We start from the raw sequence: 14,563 nt of genomic DNA, 5'->3' as shown, positions 1-14,563 counted from the left end.
GACCTCAAAGTCTGTGTAGCCAAGGCTATACTCAGACTTGGACTCATGCAGCCGCCTCCATCCTAACTACTGGGACTTCCAGGAATGAGCAGCCCTGAAGGGCTCCTGCCATTTTGAACTTGTCCTGACCTTAGGTCTCCACCGTGAAGTGGCTGAAGTAAAAGCTGAAGTGGCCTGCACTGCTATGAGGGCCCGAGTGGACCTGGCGTGGGCACACCACATGGTGGACAGGGCCTCCTTACAGTCTGGCTGCCATCCAGGTACAAGAGCAGTAGGCACAGGCTGGGACCGGGGGATGCCGGTCAGCTGTAGAGGCATCTGGCCCAGCTGACCCCTGCGCCCCGGAGAGCCATTTATCTCTGTGTCCCTAACCCTGGGCTTACAAATACGTGCCTAGCTTTTTTGTGTGTGGTTTCTGGGGACTGAACCAGGTCCTCAGGCTTGCAGGGCAAGCCCTTCACCAAACTGACTGAACCACCCTCAGCCCTAGTCAGACTGCTGGGAACGTCGTTAGCTTCACTGAGCTGGAGGGCTGCTCCGGGTGCCACTTAGATCCTGGCCCTCTTGCGATGTCCTTCGCACTCATCCTAGAGCCCGCCCAGTGCTGCCCAGGGGCTGTGGGCCAAGCAGGTGATGGGGCCCGCCCTATGAGGAACAGATGGCTCAGGTCCCTGGGGCTCCCAACTATAAAACAGAAGTTGCAACGGCCATCAGGGTCTCTGGTCAGCATAGCCTGGACGCTCAGGGACACTTCGGAGGAGCAAGATATCCCTACATATCAAAGACCGGCCTGGGGTTCTGACTCCCAGGGGAGGCCCAGGTGTGCAGGACAGAGCTAGGCCTCAGCAGGGAAGGGCCAGCCCAGGCTTCAGGGCAGGATACAGGGCTCCCAGCCACACCACCGTCCGCACACTGGAACCATATCAAACAGGAAATTCTTTATTGCAAAGATACAAAAGCAGTCACGGCGACATGTACAGCAATAAATTAGGTGGTGGCCACGAGGCAGGAGCACACGGGGAGCCAACAGTCTGTGATCTCTTCTCAATAATTTATAACATGGGGGAGGAAGCACAGAAAATAAATATTGAAATGAAACTGCCAGGCAGCAGGCGGCTGAGGACACCGGGCCCCTGCGTGGTCGGCACGGTCCCTGTTGCCTTTTGAAAACGTAAAGCCTGCTTTGAGAAGTCAGAGGAGCAGACAGAAGACCCACTTTTATCTTAAACAAAAGCGTCCATATATTAAATTGTGACCATGACACTTCAGTGACACAGAACCTCGGGGTGCGCTCACGCCCTTCCCAGCCCCCTCCAGGCAGGTGCCCTGCACAGGCGCTCCGGGTGGCCCCGACAGCCCCGGCTACCCTGGAGACCACAGGCCAGTAGACGGCAACCCACACGGGGGTCACCTGCCTGCTGCTGCAGCCCACTCTGGAAACCACTCCCCCAGTGTGGCCCCTGCTAGAGAAGGCTGCACCAGTGGCCCAGCGTCCCCACCGTCACCACAGAAAGACTGACGGAGGCTGTCAGCACCCTGGCCCTCCATTCCCCACCCCACTGTCCAACCCATTCTGCATTAATAAAGATCTACAGTATCAAACTGGGAAAGAAAATTGTTATGAAAAATCTGTATGATAAAATGTGTATATAATTATATATATATATCTTCTCTCTCTTTAAATATCCCATGGTCCTTATTGATATCCAATATGGATTACCTACCAAGGCTATGGTTCCAACAGTGCTTGCTAAGTGACTGGCTGTGGCTCAGCCTGCCCCACTTCCTGTCCACCACACTTCTTGGGGCCTGGATGACAATCCCTTCAGTAAGAAAGCACAGACGGCCAGCGGCCCAGAACTCCATGAAGGAGGAACGGGCAGGCAGCAGGTGGGCACCAAAGCTGCAGAGCACCTGCACATACAGTCTGCCCTGGGCCCCTGCTGACCTGCTCACAGGGGTGAGTCCACAAGGCCCCCATACTTCCTATGCTCCTCTGGCCTCTTCCACGTCTCCTGGGCCTGCGCTGCCAGGACCTCATTCCTGGTTTGGTTTGGTTTGGTTTATTCCCAGCAACAGGCACATTCTAACCGGCTCCTCCACATCCCTTAACATCTCTCAGGCTTCACCTGCTCCCATCCTCTACGCCCCAGAGAACCTGAGCCTGGCTGTTTGCTGGCTGAGGACTGGTGGCCACTGCGCCACAGTGGGCAGCCTCCTTACCTAACAGGCCCCAGGGACATGCCTCGACATCCGTGCAACCCTCAGCGCACATACAGGACAGGCTCTTCTGTGTGGCCACCTGGCATCAGCCCCGCAGGTGGCTAATGATTGGGAAATGTCTCCCGGGACATGGCCTGGCTCTAGCTAAGGGCTAAAGTAGGCTGTAATGTCCTTTGATAAGGACAAGAAGACCAGAGCCCGGAAAGGGTCAGCGTGGTTTCCACCCCAGCTGGAGAACCTTACAGGGGAACCTTACAGGGGCCGGCACCGGAGAAGTGGAAGACAAGCCCTCCGGCCCTGTCATTGGGGCCTGGAGTTGCTCAGCCTGCTTGGCCCATGTGGTTCCCGTCAGCTCCTAGAAACACCCCCCCAGGGGAAGGAGAGGTGTGAGTGGGGGTTGCTTGCGGCACTGGCTCTTGAGAGCCTCCCTTTTATCCTGCATCTGCCAGTCCCCCTGCCATCCCTGCCCTCAGCCCCACAGGGTCCACAGTGGGCAGGCGGACATGAGGAATGTGTGCCAGGGAGCCCGGGATAGGCGTGAGGGCCGTGCCACTGCCCGCGCCCTGCCCGGCCCCGGCAGACACTAGGAGGCAGCTGAGAAGGGCACAGAGGTGGAGGACAGCTCGGCAGATTTGACGATGGTGATCACACTGGTGGTGGCCACCTTGGTGGGTGTGACAGGCCCCCGCGCCACGGTGCGTGCAAAGGTCTGCAGGGCCTCGTACTTGGAGCGCAGGGCGTCCAGCTCCAGCCGCATGCTGCTGTTCTCGCGGGCCAGCTTCTCCACCTCCTGCTGCAGCTCCACGCGCTGCCGCTCCAGCTCCTCCTTCTGCGTCACGCGCTTGATGCGGCAGCTGGCCGCGTAGCCCCGGTTCTTGAGCGTGCGCCGCCGCTGCTTCAGCCGCGTCACCTCCTCCTTGGTGAGGCCCCGCAGGTGCTGGTTCAGCTCCCGCACCGACATGGACACCAGCTCATCGTCGCTAAGCACAGGAGCGTTCTCCCCCGCCTCCTTCTTGACCTAAGGAGCCACACAAGCCGCAGTCAGCATGGGGACACAGGGGCCATGGGACTACCAGGTAGTCACCAAAGGCCGGGGTCTCATACAACAAAGGCCCAGCAGTGCCTCCCACCCGCCTGGGCTCCCAGTCTGCACCGGGATGGCAGCATGGACGCCAAGATTATGCCCATGGCATGGTGTCCACAAACAGCCCCACTGCCCATGCTATGACCACTCTTTGAAGAGAGAGGACCCAACAGCCATTCCCTCGGGGAAGGTTTTGGTCAACTTCTAAAGCTTTCTAGAGACATGTGGAGCTGGGATCCTGCCCCTCAGATGCTCTGCCCAAGAGCTTCTAGGTGAGAGATAGGAGACACAGTGGCCCGCCCTTCCCTGACATCCACCTGCTGGGGTGAAGCCTGAATTTGGCTGGCCAGGGATCACTTGAGTGGCCCAGCACACAGGACTCAGGAGCCTCTGAGGCAAGGAGGCTGACTCAGAAGCTCCTCTGGGGATAGAGCTGAGAAGACCCGGCAGGTGGAAGAGACCACTCACCCCAGGATACCACTCTGCCCACCTGGGGAAAGCAGAGGAAGGGCCTGTGGCTGCAACCCTGGCTAGCCAGCATCTGCTCCGCACCTGCCCTCGCCCTCCGTCTGTGAGCTGCCTCCCTGGGCGTCAAGGCCAGGCTCTTCTAGGCCACTGTCCCACCTCTCCTTCTGGGATCCTACTCCAATTCATGAGGATAAAGCCGACCTCATTTTCTAGGGCAGTGCTTCGAAAGGGGGGCTTGCCAGGGCAGGACAAGTTGTCCCTAGGCCAGGACAGGGCAGTACCAGTAGCAACCCATGCTGGCTGAGCCCACTTTACCTTCAATGCCTTGTTCGGCTTGGGATTAGTCGTCATAACCCGGGCCCTGTCACCAGGATGGAACCACCAGAAAATTGTAGCTGGAAAGACACAGAAACAGCATGGGTTAGTACCTAGCAAGCTAGGGACATGGCCTCTGAGTCACAGCACCTGGAAATGGCTGTCCTTAAGCCAGTGGTCTTCAGACTTCCTGATGCTGTGACTGTTTAATACGGTTCTTGTGTTGTGGTGACCCCCAACCACAAAATTATTTTTGTTGCTACTTTATAACCATAATTTTGCTAGTTATGAATCATGTACTGTTATGAATCATAATGTAAAAATCTGTCGTCTGAAAACCCCAGCAGAGGGTCGTGACCCACAGATTGAGAACCACTACCTTAAGTGATCTGGAGCAAGCACCCTGGTCAGTCTGGCCCTGCCTAGCAGGGATGGGAGGGGTAGGGAGTGAGACTCAACTGAGCCTCATGCTCCAGCATCAGCCCCCAGGGCAAATAGGTCCCTAGGTCATTGGGGCTGCCATCCTGTCCCCGATCCACCTCACGCTGAAGCCATCATCCTTGTGGAGTAACTGCTGTTCATGAGCAATTGTTGCTTCCTGCTCTAGGAGCCCCCCTTCCTGCAGACATGATATTTGCAGCCAGGGGATACCAAGTGCTACATGCATCCTCAAGACCAAAACTGCCAGCTGCAGAGCCAGCTCTGTAAGCAGCAATCCTCAGCTCTGAAGGAGGGCCTTGAGACAGTGTCCTTAGCAAGAGCCCCTGGTGTTTCCGGCTCAGCCTGGCTCACCAGGGAGAAGAAAGGCCCTTTCCCGAAACCTCATTCAACGCAAAGACAGATGGGGTACAGAACACCTGCTGCTCCTCCCCAGCCCCGCCCTTCTGCAACACATGGGACACCTACCGCCGCCGTGAAGGACACTGCAGCTGTGACATCACCCCAGCCCTTCACAATGACCCCAAGGCCCCTATGGATGGGTGGAGCCTTTGGCGGCTAGCAGGTTCAGAGGATCCAGCACAGGCGGAGAGCTCCAGCCACCTGGCAGGCCTGCTGGGCTGCCTGCAGGAGCTGTCCCTGTGGCCAGCCCGCCAGCCCCCTTGCCCTCCCTTCTCATTCTCCAGTCTGCATTGTGTCACACACCCTCATCATTCATGAAAAAGCCAGCCAAAGCATCCCAAGCATGATTCCCCTCTGATAGTTGCCATGGCGACCTTGGGATGTAGCCAACCCCCCACAGTCACCATGGCAACAGAGAAGCCCAAAAGCATTCGGGGACTTGTGGGTCAAGCTTGTGTGGAAAGACAACACGAGGTGCTCAGGCAGTAAACAAAAACCCATTCATTCCCTGGCAACTGGGGAAGGAGCAGGAGGTACAGGGTCAGCTTTTGGTGGGATACACACCCACCTCTTCTATTTCAAATCAAAGATAGGCACAGAACAGGAGACATCAAGGAAGTCACACAAAGGAGAGTGCGGAGGGCAGGCATAACAAGACAGTGGGTGACCTCCACTGTCCCCTCCCCCACAGTCTGGGACCTTCAGGAACCATGTCTGTACCCTGTGATCCCACCAATCCGGAAAGCCATCAGCGAGAGGCAAGGCATTGACTCTGGCAATAGCCACCCGGCACAGTGGTGACATCACTGGTCACTCGCAGGGGCAAAAGCAGTAGGCAGAGCAGGGCAGGGGCAGCGCCAGGAGGCTCAGGTGTGGCAGCATACGTCCTGACACAGCACCCATTGGGGACCTGAGCTGGCCTGGAGCCGGTGAGGGTGATCTAATGGTGATAAGAGATCACATGAGGATCTGGGCAAAGTCAGTCTCAGCTCACCCCCAGCTGGGTCACAGTGGCACTAGAGAGGCCCTGGGCCTCCGCCACTCCATCGGGAACTCTGGGGAGCCAGGCGCCTAGGAGCCCCGGAGCCCTGAGAAAGTTTTCCATGTTGAGGAGGGAGGAGGGGTTGGGCAGCTCTTCCAACTTGCAACCCCAGCGTCAGTGACATAGCTATGTGGTGAGTCACAGGCTGTTTACAGAGCCGGCTCACATTCCCACACAAGGACACCCCTCCCACCCGCGTGCTCACGGGCCCCAGGGGCCACTGCCAGCGGAAAAGGAAGGTGCCAGGGAAGAAGGGGAACTCAGCTCAGACCCACGGGTGCCGAGATGGGCAGGCCAGGGCCAGAATGCTTTCCACTCCCACGGTGATGGCGCTGTGACACCCAGGTGGCCAGGATGTGCATGGGGCAAGGAGCTCGCCCCCAGGTGACCCTAAGAGAGTCAACTGACCACTGGATGGAGGCCACCTGGCCAGCAGGAAGGGCCCTTTCCTGGCTCCCTGTCTGTGCAGTCACTTCATGGGTTTCTGCTGGGGTCTGAGTTCAGGGACCCCTCCTCAGTCCTCAGCTGGCTTAAAGATGACACATGAAAGCAAGGAGCCACAGACAGACGTCAACCCCTCCCAATGTTCAGGGTCCCTTCCGCAGAAAAAAAGGATGGGAGAAAAGGCTTCAGAGACAGCAAGTGATACTGGCTGACAAGGCCCCACTCAGGAGGCCCCTGGGTGCCCACTGATACTGAGCTAATGTGTTTACCCCAGCCTACCCTGCCCCAGCTAGGGTCTGCTCCTGGACCCCTTGTCTGTCAAGATAACTCAGACTCCATCCCGCATGGCCAACACTGTGGAAGTCTGTCCAGATGAAAGGTGAGGCCCGCGTTGGCCCTGGGTCAGAGGTGTGCCCTTCTGCCTGGTGCCAACAATCATGGGGGGAGGGATCCAGGGGACAGATTTTTAGTAACTCAGTGTGTAGCTAGGATGGCACCTCTGCCCCAAGTACACCAAGCACATGGGTACAGTTGCAATCTACTCATCAAAGGTCAAGCTAGGCCTGTCATACCTGGGAGGCCATGGCTGGAGGCTTACAAATTCAAGGCCAGCCTGGGCTAAGGAGTGTGTTCAAGGTCAGCTTGGACAACTTTAGTGAGACATAATAAAAAATATGTCTCAAAATACAAAGCAGGGAGAGGGCTGCGATACAGCGGCTCAGCGGCAGAGTGTGTCCCTAGCATACGTATCCATCCCAGAACCATTTAAAAAAATCAAAGGGGGGCTGGAGAGATGGCTCAGAGGTTAGGAGCACTGACTATTCTTCCAAAGGTCCTGAGTTCAATTCCCAGCAACCACATGGTGGCTCACAGCCATCTGTAATGAGATCTGGTGCAGGTGTAGATGCAGGCAGAAGAATGTATACATAATGAATAAATAAATATATTTTTAAAAAAATTAAGGAATGTGCAAGGGATCCAAAGAGGAATGTGTTGTCTGGGGGTTTCTGTGGTGCTGGGGACGGGCCCTAGGACTTGGAGCACCAGAGAGCCCTACATTTGCGACAGAAATCTGTTAAGACAAATGTGATTTCAAAACATTGAGCCGCGTGGTAGCTCAGTCTGTCATCACAGAGCTTGGGACTCAGGCAAAAGACTCGCTGCAAGTTCAAAGCCAGCCCCGACTACATGGGGGAGATCCGGTCTCAATAAGAATATAGTAACATTATGCTATATTAGATTAATAGAAAATAGAATCATATTATTGTCATTATTATTATCATCATTATCATTAGTATTAAAGCAGGCACATCTGTCGTCACAGCACCAGGGAGGTCAGAGGCAGGATGATTAGGAGTTCAAGGTCAGCCTTGGCCTGACTGCGCTACTAGAGACCCTGACTCTAAACAAAAACAAGTCAACTATTCTTTTCTTCCCCCCAGAAACAGGGTTTCTCTGTGTTGCCCTGGCTGTCCCAGAACTTGCTCTGTAGACCAGGCTGGCCTCAAACTTAGAGATCCACCTGCCTCTCCTCCCAAGTGCTGGGACTGAAGGCGTGTGCTACCCATGCCCAGCAAGTCAACTACTCTAGATGGCTGCCGTAAGCCATGAACTCTCGGGGGAGCTGAGGCCTCCCTGCCGAGCCTGGGGTTAGAGATGTAACCACAGTTCACATAGCACAGGACAACAGGCTAAGCCACAGGAACCCCCAGAAAAGCTGCTTTACCAGCTCCTGTTGTTCCACCAACGAGTAATTTCCTGTTGCCTTTTGCAACTTGAAAAAGCCACCAAGAGATTTCACAGTAGGAGTCAAGACAGGGGTCCTGGGTGGCAGCTCTAAGTCACCAATCCAAGCTGGTTGCATCTAGCCAAGAAGATCTGCCCCAGCTCCTGATAAACACAGCCAGGAAGCAGGTACAGGGTGGCTGGCCCTTCTGTTTCAGGAAGAACTGGGGTAGAAGAGAGAGAGGGAGAAGGAAAACCAGGCACAGCACCTCCCTTCCCAGTAGCTGTCCCTCGACCCCCACTGCCCTGAGTGCACTATTGGGGGACATTTACAGCCTCAGGCCTCTCTCCCTGCATGCCATCCTGGTAGTCCCAGCATACAAGAAGAACCATGTCCAGGTCCCAAAAAGAATCAGCTGGGGAGCCAAGGGGACCTTGCTACCAGGCCTACGATGGACCAAAGAAGAAGGTCCCACAGTCCCAAAGGGTCTCCATGTTCTCCGAGGAAATATGTAACCTGGGTCACCCATCTCACTCTCTACTGCAACTGTGACGCCAACCTGAGGGTTCTGGAGGACAGCCCCTGGTCCCCAGGGTGACGGCAACTGCAGCTCCCTGGCCCTGGCTCCTGTAGCCCCAATCCAGCTGACAAGGATGTGTGCTCTTCAGGTTCCTGGTCTTCCAAAATGGGGAAAAAGGGTCCAACGTGAGATGAGGATGAGAGAGCCATTCTGTCCAAGGGAACAGGTCTGAGTTTCAGACAGCAAGTGGCACCCTGAATGCTGAGAGCCACAGAACCCGAGGCCACTAAGGATGTGGCCATCTCTGCTTGGGAGCCTCTCACAGGACACAGAGTCAAGTACCCTTTCCAGGACCCTGAGGGTACATGGGTCAGACACATCAGCAGTCCACAGTGGGTACATGCTGATGAACCACACCACAGCTGGTCAAGTGAGCCCTGGCCGCTGCAGACCACTAAGATTTCACTGTGCTGTCCTCCCACAGCACGTGGCTGGGCGCCTCCGCCCTGCTCAGGCTGGCTGGCTAGCCGCCCTCCCATAAGCCACAACTGTCTGCCTGGCCTAGAGGACGTCTGGTCACCTTGCATTTGCAATCTCAGGAAGCTGTGTCATCCCAGTTACATGCAGAGGTGACTCAAGCAGCTGTGAGGCTGACAGCGGCTGCCCTCCTGCCCAGACCTCCCCTCCCTGACTGACTGAATGGTCCTCTCTGTTCACGTGAGGGGTCTGTCCTATCCCTGGTCCTGGGCCTTCAGCTACCTTCTCACCTCCATGTCTCACTGGGGACGTCCTCTGGAAACAGCTAAGCTCAGATTTGTGTGTGCGCTGCCTTTTCTCAGATTGTTTACCTTGTGTTTTGGGAGTTTTGCTTTTGTTTTGAGACAGGGTTTCTCTGTGTGGTCCTGTCTGTCCTGGAACTCACTCTGTAGCCTAGGCTGGTCTTGAACTCAAAGATCTGCCTGCCTCTACCTCCCAGGGCTGGGATTAAAGGAGTACACCACCACTGACCACGTGGTTTTTTTGTTTTGTTTTAACTTTTAGAAGTTACATTCATTTGCTGGACGTGGTGATACAGACCTTTCATACCAGCATATGGTGGGCACCAGAGGCAGGTTGGTCTCTAGTTTCTATAAGGAGAGAGAGAGAGAGAGAGAGAGAGAGAGAGAGTGTGTGTGTGTGTGTGCCTGTGTGTGTACTTGCCAAAGTGGGTGAGAAGATCAGAGGACAGTGTGTGGGGCTCAGTTCTTCCCTTTCATGATGTAGGTCTTGAGGTTTTGAACTCAGGTCATCAGGCTTGATGGCAAGCACCTTTACCCCGAGCCATCTCATTGGCCATAGCTCACTTTTTTGAAGCAGGGTCTCTCAGTGGCCTGGACCTAACCACATAGGTTAGGCTAGCTGACCAAAGAGCCTCAGTGATCCTCCTGTCTCTGCCTCACCAACAGCGGGATAAGAGAGCACGCTACCACATCTAACATCTTTATGTGGGCTCAGGCAAGCAGATCATTGACTGAGTTATCTCTCCATGTAGCCCAGGCTAGCCTGGAACTGACCTTCTCCTGCCTCAGCCTCCCAAGTGCTAGAATTGCAGACCCAGCTCTTGACCTACCCAGCCTTCAACATGATCCAGCTTCTCTCTGGGCCCTAGCCTTGATCCCAATTCTGACTTCAGTGTCTCAAATTCAGAGCTACAAGTAGCAGAGGTCTTGGGGTTCCCCTCTGAGCTTCCCGATCTGGGCTTCCTTCTCTGGCTGATGAGCGCTCCTGGCTATGGTGGACATGGGGTCTCCGGACCACCCTCAACTGCCACTTGTTTCAGAAAGCCCTCCTAACTGCACTCTTTGGGGAGTCAGCATTTTCCCTGGACTTAGACCTTGCTCTAGAATTTTCTTTCAGCAGCTTCCATGCTCAATGAGCTTGTGCCAAGGAGAGAACTTGTGTTGTTGACACCGGCTCCCTCAGGGTATCAAGGCACTATAAAGCGTCTGTTCTACAGACAGAAGCAGGGACTCAGACAGGAAAGGAAGCCTAGGAGTGGGTGGGTGCCCTCCTCTACCATACCAGACGGCCCAAGTTAGAGCTGGCAGGTGTGTCACAGGACATGATAGCCCCTAGCCTCTAACCCTGACCTCTGACCTCAGGCCAGGTCATCAAGCCTGGGATACTACAAGCACTCGCTGTAGTATGCCCCTCACACCAGGTAGCATGCTGTATGGCCCGGGACTCAGGTCTACCTCTGTGAAAGTGTACGGATTTTTCAGATAACACTTTGTTTCCTGAAACTGCAGGAAAGAGGAAACAGAACGCATGTGTGACTTATAAAAAGCAAAAGTAAATATGAGTGACCAGGCATCTTCCCGGAGGAGCAGGGGACAGGGAGGGTGGGGCGGGGGAATGAGTCACTGTTTATAGCTCCAGAGATCGGCCACACAGAGAATTCTCCCAGCTGGCCTGATTTCCATTTCCCGTGTGGACTAGACCTGAGATCCAAAAAGTCCACTCCAAGAAACCTTTAGACTCAGAACAGCCGGGGCAGAAACAGACACAACTTCTTGGTCTAGACTGAGAGAAGAAAGAGTTGCCGGAGACTGTAAACAAACCATGGGCTGGCAGAGCCCGGGAATGAACGCTGAGGTTCCCTGAGCCAGAACAACCAGAAAAGACTCACCAGAAGCCTTGAGGGTGCTAGAGAAAGGATTAGGACACAGAAAGAGCTGACTCTCAGAGAAACACAGCTTCTCAGGACCCTCTGCCCAACTCCCATTTTTGGCAACTACCTGAAAGTACAGAGCCCTGAACTTGGAACCTGGCCTTGCAAGCCCAGCTCTGTTCAAGAACAAGAGGGGAACACACTCCACTGAAGTCTGGCTTGGCTTCTTGTTTGCTTGTTTGTTTGTATTGTTTTTTTTCCTCTAATAAATTTTGAAATCACAAGAAGCTTAGTTTTAAGTTATAACATTAGACTTCCTTTAACAAGGCCAAACGCAAGACATTTCTCCTGTTGATTTGTCTAAGGAGAAAGGAAGGTTTTGTCAGTGCTGTCCACAGGGACACAGGCTACAGGCATGTCCTGCCTCTCTACAGCTTTCTGGACTCCATCCACATGCTTACATCCGTACCTTTTTGTTTTGGTTTGGTGTCTCACTACTTAGCTGTCTCACTACTTAGCTGAGGCTGGTCTTGAATTATCCATGTAATCTGGGCTGACCTCAAACTCAAGCTCTTCCTGCACTAGACTCCCAAATGCTGGGGTTATAGGCATGTGCCACCATAACACAACGGCTTTAGATAACACCTTTTAAAGAGGCTCCCTGGCTATCAAACACCAGACTTGAAAATACCAGCTCCAGGCAGCAAAGTACCCATGCGGACTCCACCAGATACCTCAGCAGGGGCAACCCCGGAGGTCCCAGGGCTGATTTTGGTGAATCCACATTAAGGGAAGGGCTGCACCACCTACCAGCTGTGGCATTCACTGGCTTCTGGGGACTGGGTGCACCAGGCAAAAGAAAGGCGACTGCCTATCGGCCAACTAGAGGGTGAACTATTGCAGTGCATCTGTGTTAGCTCTAGGAGCCGTGTGAAAAGGAAGGCACGACACAATTTCACAAAAGAAACAAGAGCACTAAGCTGCCTGGCCTCCCAAATACCACCTGCCTGTGACCGCGGCAAGTTCGGCGACGCTGGATTGGCTGCCACCTCCGGGTATGAGGATGCCACAAGAGAAGTCTCTCTCCAAAAGGGACCTAATCCAAGCACCTAGGTGGCTTTCTCCACCTGTAATTTGCTAGATTTTGCTTCTGATTCCTCCCCGCACACTGTTAACACACCTATCCGCTCACCCTACAAGGGAACCTCACACTTGGGAGTTGGAAGAGACCTTGGTCCCCCGACCACACCTGAAGAAAGTGGCGGAAGCGATAGGCTGGCCAAGACGGTCACCTGCCTCGCTCCCCACCCACAGCTTCCACATCCGGCACCGCTGGCCGGTCAGCTGATTAGAAAGTGACACCAGTTACACAGGCCCTTGCGGGGTCGCGGCTAGGAGATGGGGGGGGGTCCTACGCCAACGGAAATGGCCAGGTGCGCACGGCTCCAGAGTCCCTCTCTCCCGCACGTGGCTGGTCCCGCTTGGGCCCTGAGCCAGGACCCCGCGTGGCACGTGCTCGAGGCCCAGGCCCGGCCCGCGGCCTTCTCTGTGCGTCTCCCGCAGGTGCGCAAACTCGGGGTCCCCTTACACAGTCCCCGAAGCCCCTCGACTCACCAGGGTCGCGCGCGGGGCCGGGCGCGGCGGCTCCTGGTGGACACGCACTGTCCACGCGCACTCCGGCTCTCGCGCTCCCCGTAGTCGCCGCCTCCGCCTGCGCGCTCCGGGCTCCGCGTTCCGACTCGGCGAAGAACAACAAGTCCCCGCCGCCCGCCGCCCGCCGCCGGCTCCCCAGTACTGACACCGCTTCCGGGATCGCGCGTCGAAGCGCGTCACCGCCCCACCCCCGCCGTGGCCACGCCCCCTGGTGGTCACGCCCCTGTTACTCATGCCCCTTCAAAACCACGCCCTCTCTGGCCGCCCGTCGGCGCCACGCCCCTCGTGGCCACGCCCCTTGCTGCCCAGTCCCTGGCTCCCCCTAGGTCCTTCCACGTGCGGTTGTCTGGAGGCTGAACCGGGCGGCCCTGTCCATCTCCAGCGTACCCGGATTAGGGTCAGCGCTAGCTTCCCAAGGTGGGGAATGGCAGGCGAGCGTGACGCACACCCGGGTGTCTGTGCCCCGCGTTTCCCAGGACTTTTGGCCCGGGCACCATGTCTCTGTGCCGCCCCCGTGAACTGTGCTACCCACTGTGGTCCTGAGGCCACAGCTGCTGGAGCCGCTCGGGCCTTGGCAGAGGGAACGCGGGCCAGCTGATTGTTGACCACGCTCCGGACGTAACGCCGAAGGCTCGTCAAGGTGGCGAAGCGGGCTGGGCGCTGAAGTGGGTCGGTTACAGCACGGAGTCTGCAGGACGCCCCAGCGTCCCCTTCTGACCCACACCCTCCCCTTTTGACTTCTCCGTCTGAGACAGACAGAGACAGGGCCTCACTGTGCAGCTCAGGCTGGCCTGGAACGAAGCTTTTAATTCTTACGTGTGTGTGTGCGCGTGTGCGCCTGTGTGAGCGCGCGGTTTGGCGTGCGCTTGCCACCGCGCTCGTGTTAGAGTCCGAGGGCAAACCTTAGGGAGTCGGTTCTTTTCACCGTACGGGTTCCAGAGATCTAACGCAGGGGTCAGGCATGGCAGCAGGAACCTTTAACTCTGAGCCATTCTTAGATGGGAGCCTTCTCTTGCCCCAGAAGGACAGAGCTGGAGGAGGATGGTCCTGAACCCTTGGACGGGAGGCAACACCCAGAATGCAATTTAACGTCCTTCTTTCAGACCTGAGTGATGCCCGGAGCTGAGAACCGGGTGAACGCGATGTTCGCCTCAGCCCTAGCAACAGTGACCACGGCTCTCAAACCCCACACTGCGCCTTCTCAGGACTTTTTGAGGTGAATCTGTGAGGCGCTCTGGAAGAAGGTTGGGAAACAACAGGCGCAAGCACCCGGAAGCCCGTGGCTGTCTGTCTGCTCAGCTCCACAACAGCCCAATACGCTGCAGACATCATGACCTCCTGTCTGTTCTGGCGCCCAAGTGTTCTGAAGCTGGCCGCTAGGGGGAGCCATCCAGGCCTGTGTGTCAGCTCTGACCTGCAGAAAGCGGCTCTACCAATACACAACAGAAATGACAGCGGCGCCCATCTCGCCAGGATGTTTTCAGAGCTGTGCTCCAAGATCCGAAGGATGCTTCCGGGCACCCTCACCACGCTTCCACGAGCCGTGCACAGACCGACCTGTCCCGCTTGGTCCTCTCTGCGGGACTCTCTCCCAGGGG

The 14,563-nt window shown here is 56.0% G+C and overlaps 1 protein-coding gene across 1 annotated transcript; it reads right to left on the bottom strand.

The window, feature by feature from the left end:
• Positions 1–923: 923 nt before the first annotated feature.
• On the bottom strand, positions 924–13,126 carry Mafk (MAF bZIP transcription factor K). Its single transcript, XM_021640723.2, has 3 exons — positions 12,927–13,126; positions 4,091–4,170; positions 924–3,241 (listed from the first exon to the last, which is right to left on the bottom strand). Exons 2-3 carry the CDS (start codon positions 4,124–4,126, stop codon positions 2,807–2,809), a joined length of 471 nt encoding a protein of 156 aa, XP_021496398.1. The 5' UTR covers positions 4,127–4,170; positions 12,927–13,126; the 3' UTR covers positions 924–2,806.
• Between the last annotated feature and the right edge of the window lie 1,437 nt (positions 13,127–14,563).

Source organism: Meriones unguiculatus, chromosome 15 (genome assembly GCF_030254825.1).
Source record: "Meriones unguiculatus strain TT.TT164.6M chromosome 15, Bangor_MerUng_6.1, whole genome shotgun sequence".
NCBI lineage: Eukaryota > Metazoa > Chordata > Mammalia > Rodentia > Muridae > Meriones > Meriones unguiculatus.
Note: the sequence above shows the minus strand (reverse complement) of the source record. Positions and strands in the feature narration are given on the sequence as shown.